General features: G+C 57.8%; 1 protein-coding gene across 1 annotated transcript in view; it reads left to right on the top strand.

The window, feature by feature from the left end:
• Positions 1-8,017: 8,017 nt before the first annotated feature.
• Positions 8,018-20,871, top strand: part of DAB2IP (DAB2 interacting protein) — a gene marked incomplete at both ends in the record, with an annotated part of 193,541 nt that continues 180,687 nt past the window's right edge. Inside the window, one exon of the mRNA XM_079705908.1 lies at positions 8,018-8,057. Coding sequence (XP_079562034.1) covers positions 8,018-8,057 — 40 coding nt within the window. The remainder of the gene's footprint in view (positions 8,058-20,871) is intronic.

Here is a 20,871-nt window from a genome sequence, read left to right as displayed (position 1 = left end):
GCGGATGGAGAGCATTATCCCTGCCAGCCGCTGAAGAGCCCCCTCACATCATGCCAGCCTGCCTCATACCTGCTGCCAGAAGGCAGGGTGTGCCCGTGTCTCCAGGGTTTCCCAGAACCCAAGGCAGGGCCCTGGGACCCAGCAGCCAGGATGTCCCACGTGGAGCCCCATAGCTCATCACAAAATCGATGATGTCAGAAACTTTGAGGACCCCAGGCCACCATCCCTGCCGTCCCCTTGGCCCTGGAAATCCCCTAACTGCCGGCCTTTATTTAGAGCTTGCTTCTCTTCCTGGAAAGGTCTGAGGTTCTTTAATGATACTTCGGCTTCACATTTGCAGGATGAGAAGCCTACAGCTCATTGTGGTTGAGAGTCCGGGCCTTGGAATCCACTGTGTGACCACTGGGGGCAAGTGACTTAACCTTCCCAGCAGCGCCACGAAGGACTCAAATTTCGAATCCGGCCCAGCAGTGCGGTGCCAGGGCCGCACAGTCTAGGCCTTGCTCCTGCAGCTTCCTGGCTGGGAGGTTATGAGCGTTTGCTTTCTCTGAGTCCTGGTTTCCCCAGGACGATGCAGTTAGGATCCCCTGGGAGGGAGGGCACGGGAACGCACGTGGAGGTGGGGCGTGGGGAGAGGGCTGCTGTCATCAGAAGAAGACCCTCCTTCCCCCATGGAGCCAGTGACAGGGCCAGCCTGTAATGTACCCTTGCCCCCTGCCGGCTAGCTCAGAACTTATTAAAAGGTATCAGCCCTCAGCTTCGTGGCCTTTGAGCCAAAAAAGCCAAGCGACCCTCTCCTTAAACATAGGAGATGGCGAAGGACAGATGCTTGGAAGGGCCCAGGATGTAAGTGGGACCACCGGGGAGCAGACCCAAGGCTGGTCTGTCAGTTCTCTCCAACCCTGTCCCACCTCCGAGCCTCCCTGTCACCTCTACCCCGACACACTCCTTTCCTCTTTGGCTGGGAGGCCCTGCTGGGTGCTACGGTGGCACCAGTAGGGCCTTCCCATCAGGCAAACAAGGTCTCAAACCCCAGCTCTGCCACTTCTCACGGACTCAGTGTAGCCTCTCAGTTTTTCCATCTGTGAAATGGACTCAGAAAACTTTTGGGGAAAGTTGGTGCGAGAAGCAGACAGGGTACCAGGCTCACAGTACAGCCCAACCCCACTCCCAAGTTGAAGACCCTCTGGTTTCCCTCCTGCCAGCTGGCCCTGAGGGTCCAGCCCTTAATGAGAAGGGAGGACCCAGTCCAAGCAGATAAGCATGAAGACGCAGGACTGTCTGGACGTGAGAGCTCCTGAATGCTGTGCCAGCGTATCAAGGCAGAGGCACTAGGGGGAAATAACAACTACGGCTAACACTTAGTCCTTCCACAAATATTTCCTTCCACATGCATTTATTGGGGGTCCACTTCAGTTGGACCCGTTGGGGACTGTTCTGATGAGTGCTGGGGGTATAGCACTGAGCTTGCATGAAAGCAGGGGCTGGCAGATAAATGGGCAAATAAATATATAATACAATGTCAGGTGATAGCTCTCCAAAGGGCCGGGAAGAAAACTAAAGCCAGGGGTGGGGTGAGAGGAGTGGCAGGGGGCATGATACCTCAGAGAGGTGGTCGGAGACCTGAACACAGAAGTGGGTGAAGATTTGGGGGACTCTCACTCCAAGCAGAGGAAATGGGCAGGCCCTGGGGTAAGAGTGTCAGGGGCAGTTCAAAGAAAAGGCCAATAGGTCTGGGGCGGGGTGGGGGTGGGGGGCTCGGGATCAGGGAGGGGAGAGGGAGGGAGATGAGATGAGGGGGCCCAGACCACGCAGGAGGGCCTTGAAGGCTGTGCTGAGGGCTGAGGGCGCTTAGCTTTACGGAGCGCTTCCTCTGGCCCTGTTCTAAGTTCTACCCATATTAGCTCACTAATTCTCCCACCAGCCCTCCAGGGACTCTCCTTCTGATTACAGATGAGGAAACTGAGGCACTGAGAAGTAAAGTCACCTGCCGAGGGTCACCCAGCTGGTAAATGGGGAGCTGGGATTTGGACCCAGGCAGACTTATCTGTCCTCATCTGCGAAACCAGCCAGGATGCTCCAAAGTGGACTCAAGCCCACGTTGGTCTGTGTTCTGGAGGGGAGCCACGTGGGGTTGGGAGAGGGTCTGAGCCTGGGGTCAGGTTCCACCCCGGTTCAGAGCCCCAAGAGGAAAAAGACACCGTGGGTCCCCCATGGGCCCCATCTGGCCATGGACAGCAGGGTTTAACTAGAAAATCAGAACCTGGAGAAGAGAATTTGAAAGCTCACACCGCTGGGGATGCTGGACGTCCCTGTGCCTTGGTAAATGCAGTAGTGTTGCCTGCCTTCCTCCTAGTGTCTGCCAGGCGAACTCCTCTTCATCCTTCCCGGGCCAGCTCAGTTGGGCCCTCCTCTGCAAAGGCTTTTCTGGTTCTGCTGAGCAGATGGCTCCCTCCTCCAGCCCCACTTTACCCGCTTCTAGCTTTTAGATCTTTGAGTTTTGATTCTTCCTTTATGTGCCTGGCTCCCGGGCTTGGCCCAGCCCTGGGCGTGGCAGGGCCAGAAAGAGTGAGTGGGGAGGATGCCTGCTGGCCTTGTCCTCCCCAGAAGGGAGCAAGCTGACCGCCGGGTGCCCACTGTCTCTCTCCTGTGCCCACGGCCATGCTCCCTGCTGCTGACTGTCCTCCCCACAGGCCGACTTGGGCCAGGTGCCATCAGTGACTACCTAGCCCCCCCACCTTTTTTTTTATTAGTTTCTGCTTTATAACAAAGTGAATCAGTTATACATATACATCTGTTCCCATATCCCTTCCCTCTTGTGTCTCCTTCCCTCCCACCCTCCCTATCCCACCCCTCCAGGCGGTCACAAAGCACGGAGCTGATCTCCCTGTGCTATGCGGCTGCTTCCCACTATCTATCTACCTTACGTTTGGTAGTGTATATATGTCCATGCCACTCTCTCACTTTGTCACAGCTTACCCTTCCCCCTCCCCATTTTTACATGGAGTGACGGGTCGCCTCTGGAACCAGGGGATTCCTGCCGCTGCTGGAACAGGGCAGTGCAGGGGACTAGTGCGCTGGGCTGTGTCAGGAGCTTCTCCACTGACCTCTGACCCTGCAGCCAGGAAGGCCTCCTCCACACCTGCACATGGCTGTCTAAAATTCCCACAGCAGACTCAAAATCACTATCCCCAAACCCTCCCGGATCTCCCCCAGCTCTGTAGGCTAACCCAGCCACTCAGGCCAAAAGTCTGAGCCATCCTGGATGTCTCTTTTCCCTTCCTCCACATCTGATGGTTCTGCCTGACCCAAGGGCCCCACTCGTATCCTGAAATCCATCTGCTTGCCTCCATCCTTGCCCCCAACACCCTAGAGGAGTCCCAGTGTCTCTGGCCTCAAAGATGGCAGCCAGGTCTTCTCTGGCTTCCCCATGTCTATTCTGCCCCTCTTCGGGCCATTCTGCACACAGCAGCGGGGGAGCCTTTCATGTCACTGTCCTGCTTCGACCTGCAGTGGCTCCCACACTCCCCTGGCCCACGGGGCCCTCTGTGAAGTGGCCACTGTGAACTTTTGCTCCTCTCTTGGACCATTCTCCTGCCTGTCCATCCAACCCCAGCCATGCTGACCATCCTTCTGACCCTCCCGCTCTCCAAGCTCACTCCCACCTCAGTGCCTTTTCCGTACCTCCTCCCATTCCCCGAAACTGCTGGTCAGGTCATTGCTCAGATGTCACCTCCTCCGAGGAGCCTTCCCTGACCACCTGACTACAAGCGGCACCCTGTCATGCTCTGTCGTGTGGCCCTGCTTTAATTCTCCATCTGACGGCCTGTGTGCCCCCACCATGCCCCACCCCAGCCCCACGAGAGCAGGGACATGGCCATCCCAGCCCTTAGCACAGGGCTGGGTACAAAGTCACTGTTGGCAGAACAAGACAAAGAACCAGATGGGGCTCAAATGTGCTTTGCTGCCATGCCAGGAATGTACAAAGGCTGGCACTCTTTGACCCAGAAATCTCACATCTAGGGTTTTACCCTAGGGAGGGCATGAGACAGATGTGCACAGAGTATGTTCCAGATGTTCACTGCAGTGTTGTCTGTCCTTGTGAAGAACTGGCAACAACCTAGGTGTCCATCAGTAGGGGAATGGCTCAAATCAGGTACAGCACAGCCAAAGGGGGGAAGGTTGTGCAGCCACTAAACGGGAGATGATAGGTCTGTTTGCATTGTGTCACCAAAGGAAGGAAGCAGAGCCCAGTGCTGGAGACACATTTATTGTAGAGGAATCCCCGCAGTGTCGGAGTGCTGGTTGCACTTAAACACCTGCCCTGACATTCTCCCAGTCCCTGTCACTCCCCATTGCATGCTACCTTCTTGCCTCCATGCCTTTGCTTGTTTAATTCACAAAATGAGGGAAATGGATTGAGAGGGTGGGAGCTGCCAGGCTAATCCTACTCTGACCTTGACCTGTGAGAAAGCGAGGTCCAGGGAGGGAAGCACCTGGCCCAGGCTCACACCACCTGGAGGCACAGCCAGAACAGGGCCCAGGTCCCCCTCCCACCAAGCCCCACCTCCTGTTCTCAGCTGGTTCTGGGGGCACAGCCTGGTGCATCCTGAGCTTCACTGTGAAACCCTTAAGGTAAGTCCCTACTTTCAGAACCTCAGTTTCCTCATCTGTAAAATGGGCCTATATCCCCCCCACCTCCCTTATAAACTGTGGAGATGATAAAAGTTTGGATAAGGATGAGCATTACCCTTTATTGAGTGCTTAAGACTCACCCACCTGGTCCTGCCCTAAGGCCCTGATGCACCTTATCACATCTAATCCACACGACCACCCTATGAGGAAGCGCCAGGAGTAGCCCCATTCTGCCAACGAGACTCCCAGGGGCGTAGTAACTAGCTCAGTGTCACCCTTCTACTAAGCAGCAGAGTCTGGAAACCTAGGTGGTCAATTTCAGCCCCATCACACTATAACTAGAGAAGGACCACAGTGCATGTGTGCAAATGGGCCCCCATAGCTCCCGGAATCCTGGAACTCCCAGAACCCCTGGGGTCCCAGAGAGCTGGGGAAGTGGTGGTGGTGTAACTGGACCTGAACTCACCTGTTGACTGGTGGTCCAGGGGCCCGATCCACCACTCCTAGACGCGCCCCGCCCCACTGCAGCCTGCCCTCCACACCCACTGAATCAGAGATCCAGGGAGCCTGGTGCCTGCAGCTGCCTGGGTAGGGCCTGACCTCCCTGTAATTAAGGCAGCGGGAGGCTGGGAGCTGGGATCTGTCATCCAAGGAGGGGTGGTGAAGGGTGACAGAGGAGGGCCAACTCTGTCAGGCTGGGCCAACCACGTCAGCAGCCACTGGCTGCTCTGGGAGCAGCTGGGCAGCAGTGGGTCGCTGGGAGGGGGCCAGGTGGGTATTTCCCTCCCTGCCACCCCTGGCCTGGGCCCTCCTGCCAGCCTCCTGGCTTATCTGTCTCTCTCCCATCTCCCTCCTCATTTTTTTTTTTATTTTGATTCATTTTTGGCCGCGTTGGGTCTTCATTGCTGTGCACGGCCTTTCTCTAGTTGCGGCGAGCGGGGGCTACTCTTTTGTTGCGGTGCGCGGGCTTCTCACTGAGGTGGCTTTTCTTTGTTGCGGAGCATGGGCTCTAGGCGTGCGGGCTTCAGTAGTTGTGGCACATGGGCTCAGTAGTTGTGGCGCACGGGCTTAGTTGTTCCGCGGCATGTGGGATCCTCCCAGACCAGGGCTCGAACCCGTGTCCCCTGCATTGGCAGGTGGATTCTTAACCACTGTGCCACCAGGGAAGTTCCCTCCTCATTTTTAAAACAATTTTTTATTGACAGATACTCAATTTTTTTTTTTGGCTGCACCCCACGGTATGCAGCATCTTAGTTTCCCCAACTGGGTATCGAACCTGTGCCCCTTACGGTGGAACCGCGGAATCCTAACCACTGGACCACCAGGGAATTCCCCCATCTCTGTCCTCTTGATGTCCCCTCTGCCTCAGCCGCAGATCCGTCTCCAAAAATCTGGTCACGGAGGCTCAGCTTCTAATGTTCCAGTGATTTTGCGGGGAGCAGAAGGTTTTCTCCTGCTGTAAGTGCAGAGAGGTAAGGAGCGTCCTGGGGAAGGGCCTTTGCAGGGATACCCAGGCATCCACTGGAATGCAGCCCATTCTCCGGAGTAGAGGGCTTCTGAGGCTGCTTGGAGCTCCCTGGACCAAACCCACACTCCCAGGCCTTCATTCCAGGTGCTCTTGCTCCAGCCCCAATCGGCTCATCTGCCCTGACATCCTCCCAGCTGTCTGTCATTCCCATTGCGTGCTGCCTTCCTGCCTCCGTGCCTTTGCCTGTGCCATTCCCTCTGCCTGGGATGCCCGCACCTACCCCAGCTCATCCATCCAAATCCTGCTCTTCTCTCTCTGTCCAGTTCAGTTGCCTCCTCACCCAGGCAGCCTCCCCTGATTGGGCCCAAAAGACACACTCCCTCTCCTGCAAGCCCGGGGCCCTGTTCTGTATTCTGGGTCTGATGTGGATTGAATTACTGCATCTTTGTCTTCCCCCAGCACCGCCCCCACCCCTACCCCCAGCACCAAGGGTGTGACCTCTCTGGGGTCCAGGCCTGGTCTGGAGGCCACTCACAAGCCTCGAACAAGCCACTTCCCCTCTCTAAGCAGCCTTGCCCTCATCTGCAAAACAGGACAGGCAGGGTTTCTGCCAGAGGGGTCACTGAGGAGTGACTGAGACCATGTGGGAAATGCTCGGAATGGTGCCCGGCTCTGGTGGCCGCTTAGTGAGTGGTACCCAGCGTTATCATAGCTGTTCCTGCAGAGGCCACGTATCCCTCTCCCCTGGGGACTTGACAGCCTCCCCAGTCCAGTCCTGCCCGAGCGTCCGCCCTCTTACACAGTAGCCAGAGAGGCCTTTCTAAAGAACAACCGGGAATGTGTCACTCCCGTGGGTCAGCCCCTGGGTCAAACCTGAGAACCATACCCCCATGAGACCCTGCCCGACCCGCCGCTGCTTCTCTCCATGGTTCTGTCTCTCTGTGCCACCTGTGCCGTGACCGCAGCTCCAACCAGCCGGAACTTATTTGGGGGTCACTAAACACCCCAAGTACCCTCTCAATTTGAAGCTTCTGCACAGGCCACTCCCTCCACCTGGCACACTCCCTCCTTTGTCACCTGGCTAGCTCCTACTCATCCATAAGGTCCCAGCTTAGGGGCCTATTCCTCCAGGAAGCCTTCCCTGACCACCTCCCCCATCCAGGTGAGCCAGCCCTTCTTTATGCTCCTACAGCACTTACCACACACAATGCGCTGCACTAACCTGTTTACCTGTGAGCTCCAAGAGACCAGACACTGCCACTTGCTCCCCACTGCAAACCCAGCACCTGGCATGGTGTCTGGCGCCCAGTAGATGTTCCAGAAAAATTTTTAGTGTCTGACTGAATGGATGGATGAGTCAATTTCTGCATCCCCCACACCGCAGGAAATGTCTGTAGAACAGATTTGAGTGGGAGGTTCCAGCAAAGCCTGGGAGAAGCCCCTGGGGTTTGGGCGCTGGGCGGTGAACAGAGCGGACCCCGCATGCCCTCCCACGGGTGGGTCAGCCTCCCCCCTTCCCACAGACGCCTGGGCCCCAGAGCCAGCTTCCAGATGCTCAGCCCAGGCTCAGCCTTACCTCTTAGCTTTTCCATCTGCACAGCGGGGCCAGATCCCCACAGCCAGCGTCGCAGGCAGCCAGGCCAATCGTCCTGGCGTCTTCCTATTTTAGACATCTCGCTGCCTCGGTCCCTTCTAATGTTTCCAGCCGGGCTGCGGGGGGAGGAAAAAGAGGTTACTGCTACTTTAAATGTACTGTATGAAGGCGAGGGCTGGAAAGGGGCCTGCTTGCTGGAATACCCAGTCATCTAGTTGGAAAAGCCGCCAGATGGAATACAAAAGGAGAAACCCAGACGCTCATGGAGACAGCCTCGGTTCATAAATCAGGCGGGGCCAGGGGCTGGGGGCGCACACGCCATGGAGCCCGACTCCCTCCTGGACCAAGACGACTCCTTCGGTAAGACAAGCGCCGGCAAAGTGGCAGAGTTGGGGATTCAGCCGCTGCTCAGGCAGACTTTTCTCTGTTGGCTGCCGGAATCCGAGTTAAAGCGGGGAGGAAGATGGGCACTGCCTGGTCTTGGGACCTGGGGGTCCTGGGTGCCGGGAATTATGGCACAGAGTTGAAGGGTTCAGGAGCGGGGCTTGGGGCAGCCCCTTGGACCAGGCATTGGCAATGTCGGGGGAGAGAGAGGTAGTTTCGGCGGCTTCTGTTTTGCTCCTGGACAAGAAGGAAAGGAAGGAAGTTTGCAGCCCCCCTGCCTGTCTGCCTCACTCGCTGTCCCCAGGCCTGCCGGGTGCCGTGGGGAGTTTGATTAGTGAGATCCTGCAGATAAATATAGATGGACCAGGCAACAGGAACGCAGTCTGTAATTAAAGTCCAGCTGTAAGCACTCCCGGCTTTGCAGGGCCCCAGGGGCTGCCACCGGGGAGCTGCCCCTGACGCAGGCTCCCTGCAAACCCCGGGAAGATTGTTAGGGAAAAGTTGCTTGGGACAGAGCAACTTGTCTGGAGCCCACGGCAGGGGCTTGTAAGGCTCGGACTGGCTCAGCCGGGGCAGTTTCTGCAGGCTTGGGGCTCCAGGGGTGCAGGGAACTTAAGACCCCATTGCTCAGCCCAGCCAGGCTGTGCACCTTTGGCTAGGACGCCTGGGGCGCTCTGGCCATCTCTGTGTTGTGCAAAGGAGAGAGGCAGGAGGGCAGGAGGGACTGAGGGGGGGTGCCCTGGGGGGCCAGCAGGTTTTAGGGCTCAGTAGGGAGAGGGCCCTTTTGGCCTCAGAGAGGAGGGCTAGTCAGGGGAGGCCTCACCCCAGCTTGGATACGCCTTTTGGGGGCCCAGACCCTCCTGGGACCATGGTCCCTGCTAAGAAAACTGTTTTCTTCTCCCTCTGGACCCCCAGGCCCCACCGCAGCCAGGCCTGGCCGCCGGGCACAGATTCAAGGCCAAATTACCTCCCTCCTGCCAGCTTCAGCTCTTTCCAAGGAGAGGGGCCCTTTGCCACGTTTGGAGCTGCACCCCTTGGGGCAGCTTGGCAGCCTGCTGGCCTGGCGTCTTAAGACGGTCGGGTGGCCAGTGGACGCATGCCGAGTGACCCCCACGTGCCAGGCTGTGTGTCAGGGTCAGGGATGCTGGAATAAAGAACTCAAGCCTAAGAAACAGTTTGTGTTTAGTGAATGTTGGGAGGAAAGAGAGAGGGAGGGGAGAAAAGGGAGACGGAGGCCCTGGCCCTGGAAGAGCTCCCAGCCTCCAATGGGAGACAGACAAATGATACTGGGCTCCGAGTGATGAGTTCCTGGGGGGAGGTGGGGGCAGGCAGTCTGGGGTGTGCGACACGCCTGCTGGTCTCCAGAGATGTTCACCTGAAGCTTGGCACGGGGATGCTACCCCACGGAGGACCCTTGTCTGGGGGACCAACCCAGAGCCAAGCAAGGCTCCAGATCCCCTGGGGCTCCATTTCCCCACCTGGCACCCAGTGGTCTCTCGGGAACCCACAGTCCCAACCTGCTGTCCCCTGGGTTTGCTAGTGGCAGGCTTGGGGCAGGGTAAGCCCAGGGGCCCCGGAAACGGAGGCCGCTTGCCCCCTAACTGAAGGGCCCATGCACCATCAGATCCTTGTCTTCCCCTGTGGCTTGGCCTTCTGGAAGCTGGTCAGGCAGTGAGGAGCCTGGAAACTGAGAGGAAGAGGACAAGGGACAGGGGAGGGTTCCTTAGGAAAGGGGCAGGCAGGAATGGAAGGGAGCCCAGGAAGTCCTTGGGAATGTCCCCACGCTGAAGGGGCCATCCTGGACAAGGGACAACTGTGGCCTCAGAGTCACTTCCTCTCTAAGCCCAGGTCCTGCATTTGTTCATCTAACAAATACTACTCTCAGGTCCTGGACTAAGTTTTGTGTTTGGAGAGGTAAGTCAAACCTTGTCTCTGCCTTTGTGACACTCCCAGGCTAGTCTGGGAGAGAGAAGTAAGTGCTCTCTGATGGGGAAGGCCAGGGCCCCGTGGAACCCCTAACCCCACATGTGGAGTCCAGGAAGGCTTCCCGGAGGAGGTGACTCCTCCACCGAAGAAGAGGATGACTCTCTCTTTTCTGAAACAATTTCTTCAGCTGGCTTCTGGGCTAGGCCACTCTCCTGATTTTCTCCCATCTATTCTCAGTCTCTTTTTCTGGTTCCTTCTCTTGGACCCCTCCCGCTACCTGTTACCCACACGGTCCTGTCACCAAGGTCAGCATCTTCTGCCTCCCTCCATGATCTGACTCTTCTGCCCTCACCCCCTCCCTCTATAGGCTCCAGCCATAGTGATCTGACCTTCCCCACACTCAGCAAGCTAGTTATCAGCCCAGGGCCGTCACACATGTGGTTTCCTTGCCTCTTCCTCTCAGTCTTCACTGAGCTAATTCCTCCTCCTCCTCCCAGTCTCCACTGAAAGTCACTTCCTCAGAGAAGCTTTCCCTAGATCATGCTCCCCCAATCCATCAGATTAGATCCCACTCTTCTACTCTCTCTTTTCCTTTATAGGACCTGTTCCTAGTTGCACTACACCTTATGGTATGTGTATGTGTTTAACCTCTGTATCCCCCACTAACCTCTAAGCTCCCTGACAGCCATTATCCCCAGAGCATAGCTCTCTCCCTGGCCTGCAGTAAGCATCCAACAAATACTTGTGAATGAGTGAGTGCACGATTCGGTTGGCCTAGCCAAAGAGGTGAGGAAAGGCATTCCAGGCAGAGAGAACAGCAGGTGCAAAGGCACGGAGGCTGGAGAAACTTCCAATGAGGGTGATGCTTCTGGTCAGGGGTTGGCAAGCTGAGCTCCTTAGGGGGCCCAGGAGCCTCTATGGGGACAGGGTTGGGAGAGGCACAGCTGGGGTTGGGGCTCTGGGCCTCCCTTCCCTGCTTCAAGCAGGGCAAGACTCCCTTCCGTCGGGTGGATATCCTGAGCTCTAATTCCATTCATCAGGTGCTCAGGGGCTGAAAGGAGTTTGGCTACGTCCCCAGCCACTGACACTGATGTTCTGGAGGCCTCCGGCACATTCAGGGCATCTTAGAAGACAGGGCTGAGTAGAGCCCCATAGGGGGTCCTGAGATGAGGGACCCTTAGAGCAAGGCCAGCGAGGGCTCAGACCACAGCTGGGGGGAGTGGCAAACACAGGAGCAGGGGTTTCTTTTACGCAACATTCACAGACAGGAAGACAAGGAGGAGGGAGCTTGGAGACTGTGCACTAACCCTAGCAGAGCCCGTCATGGAGGGGCTTCGGTTTCCCCACCTGTTAGTACATTGGGGCGAAGGCCAGACAAGATCTGATTGACCCCCTCTGGCATGGGCTCTTCAGAGCCGCACGGGAAGGCCAGCCCAGAGAATCACTTCCTTCCTGTGTGTCTGTGATTGCTGAGGGAGGGGACAAGCTGATCAACTGCTCGCTGAGCTGACTCCCACTCGAGACCCTGAGAGCCTTGCGAGTAGGGGCTGTGTCTTGTTTGCTGCAGTATCTCTAGGGTCCTGCACAGTGCCTGGCCCTGAGGAGATGCTCAATACACACTCACTGGATGAATGAATGAATGAGTGAATGGTGAATGGCACCAGCTGGATCCCACCCTTAACTTACTCGTGCCCTCAGGCATCCTCCTCCTCTCCGGACCTCTGTTTCCTGAGCTGTCCGATGAGGGTCCTGCACTCCACACCCCTGAATATACTCCAGCTCTGACCATCTAAGATTCTAAATCCGACTCAGCACTTGGTACCGTCTTCCCTCCCTGTGGCCTGAGCCTCAGCCCAGCTCCGTCAGCCATTGGGTAGCCTGGACCAAGTCCCTGCTCCTTGTTCAGACTCAGCTTCTTTGTCTGACAAATGGGCAGACTCAGTCCTGCCCTGCCTGCTTCCCGGGTTGGCTGGGGTCTCCAGAGGAGTGATGAGATACAACTATGGGAGGCTGGACACCTGTTGGGGGGAGTTCATGATTCTTGGGCGAGGGAGTTGGGCTCAGAAGACCAGGATAAAAGCTCCGGAAGGGGCTGGTTGCTTTGGAAACCCTGGGGGCGGAACCAGCAGCTCAGAACCTTCAGTTTCTTCCCATGATACCAGCACAGGACATCAGCTCCAGCTGGGGGCCCTGTAGGGAGGCAGATGAGGTGATTTTGTAAACTTCCAGGTGCTGCACGTAAAAGAACCAGTACTATTTACTGAGCACCTACTCCAGGCCAGGCCCCACACTCTGCCTACTTGAATCCTCAACAAACCTGGTAGGCTGCTGTTATAGCTCCATTTTCCAGATGAGGAAACTGAGGCTCAGGGAAGGTAAGTGACACCAAGACCTTACAGAGAGGTCAGTGATTTAACCCAGGTCGCGACAGAGCCCGGGGGCTTCATTTTGCTGCACTTTCCGAGAGCTGTCCCTGCGCCAGAGCTGCCGCCTAAAATACCGTCTCGCTAGCAGTGTTTGTTGGAGCAGTTCAGGAGACGAGCAGGACAGGGCAGGAGCCACGACTGACGGTGATGTCATGTCAGCTGGGGACAGTGAGTGCAGAAGCCACTGTAACGGGAAAGGGTCAGTCTAAAGAGAGGGCTATTTTGGGCTGGAAGCTGTCAGGGGGCCTGATGTCACCACTCCCTGGCCCTTCCCCCGTGAGAGGGGGAAGCTGAAGATGTCATAAGCGGCTTGCCTCAGCTGGTAACAAATGGAAAATAACCATAAAACAGCAACTATTTGGCCGGCCACGTGCCTCACATTCATCATCTCGTTTCCCCTTTCCCCCACCCTGTAAGGCTGGTGTTGTCATTCTCATGTCCAAGATGAGGAAACAAGTTCAGAGAGGCTGGGTGACTCACCCAAAGTCACACAGGGAGCGAATGGCAGAGCTGAGGGTTATGTTGGTTTGTGCCATCTGGAGCCCGAGCTCTGAACCGGCACCCACTAGGCCCTTCTCTGAGGCTGTGCTGTGTGGATGGATCAGGCCTCCGCTGCCTCCTCAGGGCCAAGAGCCTGGGGCCTCCTCTTCTCTCTGCCGCTGAGCTAACTCAGCAGCAAAATTCAGTTCCTCCATCTGTGAAATTGAGGTGATGATGGACGCCCAGCCTACCTGGGGTGGGGAAGGGATGCCAAATCCAGATTCCTTCCATCTTTGCTCTAGGACTTTGCTGTGGACCAGCTGGCTGGGCCTCTGGGGATGGAAGGAACAGGAAAGGCCACAGCCCCACTTTAGGTCAGTTCACAGGTGAAGGAATCAGGCCAGAGAGGCAGAGGGGGGACCCCGCTTACTGAGCTCTTCCTATGTGCCCAGCTGTGTGCTAAGTGTTCCACATGGAGTCGTGGGCTCTTCTCAGAGGAAGGAATGGCTCCATGGCTCAGTTGAGACAGTTGAGGCTTAGAAGGGCCCAAGACCACAAGCCAGTGGGGCCACCCATGATTCAAACCCAGGACTTCAGACACCTGTGCTTCTGCACGCCCTGGGCTGCCCCTTGGGTATCCTGACCCCCAACCTTTCCCTGTGCCCAGGAGAGCCTCAGTCCTGCTGGCCGGCCTTGCCTGGGCCTCTGAACTTCCCCAGCTGGGCAGGTGGACGAGGGGTGGAGCCCCCACTTCTTGCCCCACGGGACTCTGGTATGAGGCGAAATCAGGAAGAGTCAATAAAGAACAATGAGGCCGGACGGGGAGGGGCTTAAATCATGATTGTTCCCAAGCCAGAGCAGCTGGCTACACAAGAAGGCCAGGGAGTGAGGCCCGGGGAAGATGGGAGGGTGGCCCCTGTGCTTGCAGCGCCCCCAGCAGAGCAGGAGGAAGCTCAACGAGAGGGGCTCCTGGTGGGAGAAGGAGGGAGCAGCTAACAGGAAGAAAAGGCATTTCACCCTTGTCCTCCTGCTCGGGCCTGGGCTTCCATCCTGCTGCACCTCCCCGGGGTCTGGGCCACATGGCTCTCTGCGCCTCTCATCAGAGGACTGGGGACAGCAGTAGCCACCTCCCAGGTCATTCCTTCTTATATTGTCCGGGACGGTGGCTGCCTGGAGCCAGCCCCTCCCTCGAGGTTACCTTGTGGTACCTAGTTGCAGATCTTTGTTGAATCACTCAGCAGCAGGGACCGGTTCCCCTAAGCTTTCCTACCACCTGATGTATTTCCTGGCATGTGTTAATCCCCATTTTATAGATGAAGAAACTGAGGCACAAGGAGGTGAGGTCACTAACCCAAATCTCAGTCCTGTGAGTGATGGGGCCTACCTCACCCTCAGGCTCCTGGACTACTGTTCTGGTCCCCCTTAGGCCAAGAAGGCTGGTGGGCCTTTTCTGTGAGGCCCAGTGTGTCTCAGCACCTTCTCACTGGCTGGCCTCCCTGGGCCAACCACTGGGCACTCAGAGTCCAGCCCTTTGTTCCCACTGCCCAGCTCGTTCCTTCTACTGGGTGGATGTGCCCTGGGCTGCTGACTACACCCCAGGCCTTCGGAAGCTAGAGCTATGCCCCTCCCAGAGGGGGTTCCTCCCAAGAGGTCATCTCAGAAGCCTGGGGAGACTGGAGCAAACAGAAAATGGCCCCAAGTGTGAGGAGGTCCAAGGGAGAGGGTCTTTGGGGGTCCTCCTGCCCATCCCCTATTACACAATGAGAAGATGGGGACCTGAGAGAGGAGGAACCAGAACCACTCAAGGGCCATTCTACTTCCTAACTGGTCCTGAGATCTGTCCTGACTCTCCATCTCCCAGCCCCCATCTCAGGCCATGCCCCACCTTGGACTGCTAGACAACTACCTCGCCCCCTCTTGGGGATCCCTGTCTCCGCCTATCCCCCAAACTCATCCTCTGTGTGCAGCTAAAGGGGCCATTCTCAGGCATCTTAAAGTCCCACAGGGCACCCCAATGCAGCAGGAGAGTCTAAACTCGTTACCATGGTGTCAAGGCAGTGCACCATCTGACTCCTGGATGACACCTCTGCCCTTGTCACCAGCACACCCCTTCTTTCTATCCCAGCATGACCAATTAATCTCTGTCTTGAATGTGCCATCCTCAACTTTGCACTTGCTAATCCCCCCTGCCTGGAATACTCTCCCATCTCAGCTCTCCCCACTACTCCTCCCCCAACCTGGCCACTCCTGCTCAGCCTTCAGTCTCAGCTTGGGTGTCACCTCCTCCAGGAAGCCTTCCCTGACTACCTTTTTTGAGCTCCCAGGCACCCTGGGTTTCCTGCTAGCCTGCCACACGCCAATGAGTACAGTGCATTTGCTTCCCTGCCTGTCTTCACCTCTGGACTGTGAGCTGTTCCATGTGCCAGACTGAAAAGTTGGAGGCTGAGGGGGTGGGCTGAGGAAAGAGGTCAGTGTGACCTGGTCTCTGGCCTGTGTGGCAGGACTGTTGGTGTCCACACTGAGAGGGGGACATGGGTGGAAGAGCATATTCTGGGTGGGAGGGGGAGATGTTCTGGGCTTGCTGTGTCTGAAGGGCCTGCAGGGCCATCGAGTGGTTTTCTGTAGAAGAGTCGGTGATGGTCCTTCCAGATGTGACCTCCAGAGAGGCCCCAATTCCAGGGTGGAGGATGGCAGCATCTTAGACCTTCCCAGCTGCATCAGTATCATTCCCTTTCCTAGGCTTTTTGAAACCTTTACTCACCTCCCCAGCCAAGGTCCTGCCACCTCCCCCAGGAAGCCAGCCCTGACCACTGGCTGAGGCTGCTCTAGTCTCTCCTTGACTGTGCCCTCTTGGTCATTACCACCTCTAGTCCTAGGACGTCTCACGGGCTATGCCTGGGAAGCCTTCCTGTTGGGGCCACACCCCTGTGTCTTCTGTAGACTCCACGCAGCCCCGCACAAGGATCCACACGCTGAGAAGATGCCCCCTCCCCTGGATGGAGTCAGGTTCCGCAGTCTCAGCCAGGGGATTCTGGGAAAACCAAACAGAAGCCTAGAGAGGCTTCGGGTCAGATTGACACAGGCGAGCAGGGGGGGACGCCGACGAAGGGAGGGGTGCATTTCTGTCCAATCTGGAAGTGTCCGCCCGGATGGCTCGGTCCTCACAACCCCAGGCCTGAGGCTCTCCAGCCGGTGACCTACATTGCAGCGCGCCTCTGTGCGTGTGCACGTGTGTGTACATGCACACGAACTCGTGCTGAGGGCACGAGCGCCTCGCCAGTGGGATGGAGCGCCAGCAGGTGGGTCTCCGTCTCGGCTGTGAGCGAGCTCGTGAGGGTGAGGGTGCCTCCCACTCCCACCTCGGGGTACCACAGACTCGGCACCAGAATGAGGGAGGCTGTGCTCCGGAAAAGCCAGCTCAGGGGACCACAGGTCCTGAAATGGCTGGGGTGCCTGTCCCCTAGCCGCCAACCCACCTCTGCCCAGGACTCTCTCTCCCTTGACCCAAATTTCAGATAAATGGCCTCCCCCGCCTTTACTAATGGTGGAATGTTCAGCATGGAGAAAGAGGGCAGCGGAGGGGGAGGACCTGGAACATAGCGTGAGGCTGAACCAGGAGGTGGCCAGACAAGTCTGCAGGGAGGGTGGGCTCTGGCCTCCCGAAGCCCAGGCTGCCAAGTTCAGGGTCTGACCTGGGAGCCTCTTGGGGCTGTCCCAGGTCTGTCCCTGGTCTCCCTCCTGGTACCCGATCTCCACACCCCTCCCCCACCGGCCTGCGAGGGAGGGACAGTAGAGACCCTTCTCTCCTGGTGAGACTGTCCTTGACCAAGCGTCTGTGCCAACTTCATGGCCTGGAAGCCAGGGCGCCTAGGAGGGTTCCGGCTCTGAGACCCATCAGTCTTTCCTTTGGCCAGCTCTGTGGTGGGCCCAGTCGGGGTGTCTGTGCCCATCTTCTGGGGCTCCTTTCCCAGACTGGGCCTCCGACAGCTTGGGGGGGATGGATGGTGCCCGCTCAAGTATTGCTGAATCTCTGTCTCTGTCTCTCTGCCTCCCTCCCGCTGGGCCTGCCTGCTCCAGCCCTGCCCCCTCCCCTCCCGCAGAGCTCCCCCCACCCCATTCAGCTGCACAGACCTGGGGGCAGCGAGAGGAGTGAGGCTCCAGCTCCCGAAGGCTCTCCAGGCCCCTCCAGGTCCACTGGTGTTGGTGCTTCAGCTCTGCCTCCTTCCCTCAGCTCCCCGCTGAGGCCAGGTGGCTCTGGGGTCTGCATCCCCCGCCCTCCACCTGCCTGGGGACCCCCCACCCCACACCGCTCAGCCCCTCCACCGGGCGCTTCTCCTCCTTCAACGAGCCTGCCATTCCATCCCTTCCACATCTCACCGCCTCAGCGCACCCAGCCTTTGCTCCTTCACAGCCGAGCTCCATCAGGGCAGCCCGGGTCCCTCACCGCCCACGTGCTCCTCAGCACCACCCCCTGCCCCAGACTGCTCTGGCCAAGGCCACCAGAGGAGCCCTAACTGCTGAATGCGGGATGTCAGGCGCAGGTTCCCTGCTCCTCCGGGCTGAGAGGCCCTGGTGGGGTGGGCTGGGAGTGGGTGGCTCAGGCCAGGGTCCCTGGACTGGCAGCCCACCTGCATCAGATCCCTGCCACCTACCAGGGAGTATGTGGCTCTGGGAAAATTATGTAACTTCCCCCAGCCTCAGTTTTCCCATCTGTGAGATGGGATGATTACGCTAGCCCTTGTCTCACAAGTTACTAGGAGGAGTAAACAGTTAATGCTTAAAAAACAGTCCGAGACCCTTTCAGGCAGAGTTAACCCTCAGCTGACATTGGTGGTTATTACTGTGATTATTATTGCATTTGTCATTGTTGGAATCTCTCACTACCGGCAAGCATGTGACCCTCACGCCCCTCCCCCCCATCCTTGTCCCTTCTCACTCTTCTGGGAGGCTCCTTTTCCTCCTCCTCTAGCCAAGCCACCCAGATGCCCAAGCATGACTCCCTCTCCTTCCACAACCCCCGCCCCTTCCTCACATCTGCGGTCTCCATCTCACCCCTGCCCACACGCGGCCTAGTTCGCACCCCGCACCCCGGCCGGTTGCCAGCCCCACCCTGGGCCTCCTGCCTCACCCTCTGCCTCCAGTCCCCACCCCAGACCAGGGGACTCTCTAACAAGTGCTCCCAGCACCCCTCATCCTCCCCTGCTCCCCTGTCACACCCGGGTGTCCGCCTGTCTCGGTGCCTCAGCACTTTTTGCTGATGTTTGTTGAATGAATGTCCTGATGCAAGCGGTAAAGAGCTTCTCTGATCAATGCAACACACAGTGGGCATTAAAGAGCGTTGGAAGCCTCCCCCAAGAGTCAGCTCACTTGCTAGGGGTGTCCACTGCCCCCGGGAAGGGGGAGAGGACATGGTCTGATCTCAGTCATCCAGAGAGTTCTAACCCTCCCCCCAGCCTCAGCCCTAGAGATTTGGATTCCATTAGTCTAGAGGCGGCTTGGGCATTGGAATATTAAATTCCTCCCCTCCCTTCCCCCCACCCCACCCCCACCAGGTGATTCTAAGGGACAGCCACTGGATCTGGGGGAGGAGGGTACTGGGGGGATGGGGGGCGGGGTGTCTTTTTTCCCTGCCCATGTTCACTTCTTTTAATTCATGTTGAGCACTTCCTCCAGGCTAGCTGTCTGCCAGGCACTGGAGGCCCAGGGAAGGACAAGGCTGGGTCCCTGTCCTCAGGGAAAAGCTCAGGACAGGGACCCAAAGCTACAGTGACAGCCCAGGGCAGGGAGGCCAGGGGGGTGGTGTGCAGGGGAGGTGCTGAACTTAAAGGTAACCAGGGCTTGGCCTGCAGAAGGAGGTAGTTAGCAGGCTGGGGATGGGTCTACTGGAAACTGAGTGATTCAGTGAGGCTGGACCCCAAAATCCAGATGGGCGGAGGTAGGGGAGGAGCCTGGAGAGCTTAGGGGTTCCAGGCTCAGGGGCTTGGGTTTCATCCTGCATCCAGGGAGCCATGAATAAGTCCAAGCAGGGGAAGGATGCAGTTGTGCTGTCTCCCCTGAATTCCTAAGACCCCAAACCACACCTCTACTCAACACAGTGCTCCTCACCTGAGCCAGCTCAGCTAAGTCTGGGTGGCTGTCTACCTGGGGAGGTCACAGCCCCAGTAGGGGAAGCCATCTCTGACTGGGAAGCTGGGAAGAGTGCATAGAGGGAGAGAGGGCAAGAAGGCCGGGAACCAAGAGGGCAGCAGCATTCCTGCGCCACTGCTCACCTGGGCCTGCCCAGCCTCTGGATTTTTGAACCTCCAGTTTCAGAGGTCTTCCTTCCCCAAGGTCCTCAGCAGCCCAAGCAGTGCAAGCTCAGCTTCTAGGGAGAAGTATGAGGGACACTCGGATCCTCTTCCTCTTGGCCCCAATAGTAGGTGGTTCTGAATCTGAGACTGGCCAGAGATGGGGGGCACCTTAATGAGGTAAACCAGCCAGACAGGGAACAAGGGGAGGGAAGGGAAAGTGCGCAGCCCATAGAGCTTTCACTCCTCTTACAGAGGGGGAAACTGAGGCAGAGAGACGTTTGGCAATTTGCCCCTGGTCACACTGCAAGGAAATGGTAGAGCAGGATTTGAACCCTGGTCTTGCTGGCTCCAAAGCCAGCGTGCATCCCACTCTGTGCCACTGTGAGTCTGCACTGAGCATCCCAAGTTGCCTAGTCCTGCGCCAGGAAGAGGCAGGAAAGGCCTGGGTTCTCTATTCACCTGGCCAGTTCATTGCATAGATGTGCAAACTGAGGGCCGAAGCTGGCAGTGGCTGAACAGGGAAGGGAGGAATTGGTATCAGGGAGTCAGAGATGGCTTCTGGGAGGGGGCAGCGGGGGCTGGGGCAGGCAGCAGGGGAGGGTCCCAACAGGTAGGAGGGGGTGGAGAGAAATGAGATTTAGATAAGCGCAGGGCAGCAGGGAGGGTGCCCCAGCAAGGGAAACAGCCTGAGCAAGGGTGCAGAGGTGGGAATGAGTGTCCCAAGTCTCCCAGCCTGAAACTTGGGGGTGACCGGCCTGAAGGAAGGCTGAGCCACGGCTGAGGACACAGAGGGAGGGGGCTGTTCCCTCAGGCGGGGTTTCTCAACCTTGGTGCTACTGACACGTGGGGTGGATAACTCTTTGTCGTGGCGACCGACCGACCTGTCCGTCAGAGGATGCTTAGCAGTATCCCTGGCTCTACCCACCAGATGCCAGTACCATATCCGCCCCCAACCCCCAGCCCAAGTCGTGACAACCAAATATGTCTCCAGACATTGCAAAATGTTCCCTGCGGGATAAAATTGCCCCCGATTAAGAACCGCTGTCCCAGAGTAGGCAGGAGCCGAGGAACGGGAGGGACAGGGCCCAAAGCTGCAGTCAGAACTCGCCTGTCCTCCAGCCCCGGTTCCCAGCCTCTCACTGTCCACTCCAAGCCTCATCCTTCAGCTGACCTGGGGCTCCCTGAGCGCCAGGAAAACCTCCACCAACGCGTTGCAGGGCTGAGAGCCGAGCTGAGTGGTGGAACAAAAGAGCCTGTGTTTCGGGATGAAACCTCCCCCTCCCCGCCGCGGTGTGGGGGAGGGGCAGTGATCCGGGCCAAGTGGGGCTGCTCGGGCCGCGGCAGGGGCTTGTCAGAGTCAGGATCTGGATAGAAGGTGCTGGGAGGGGAGGGGGTGGGGAAGCTACCCCACTTTAGCTCCGATTCACAAACAGGCCCTTTTCAGAGCCCCGCCCCCAAATCAAAGCCTCCCAGCCGGTGGGGATGGAGATCTGAACTCATCCTGACCCTTGGTCCTGGGGGTGAAGGGGTCAAGGGCCGCCCTCCTGGCTGGGGCCCAGGCCAGGGTCGGGACAGGCCAGTGCCTCTCTTCCCTGCTGTCCACAGGCTGTGTCTCCGGGGGGAGCCCGGCTGCGTGCTGAGGGAGGACAGTGGTGGGGAGGCGACAAG

Source organism: Hyperoodon ampullatus (assembly GCF_949752795.1).
Source record: "Hyperoodon ampullatus genome assembly, chromosome: 6".
NCBI lineage: Eukaryota > Metazoa > Chordata > Mammalia > Artiodactyla > Ziphiidae > Hyperoodon > Hyperoodon ampullatus.
Note: the sequence above shows the minus strand (reverse complement) of the source record. Positions and strands in the feature narration are given on the sequence as shown.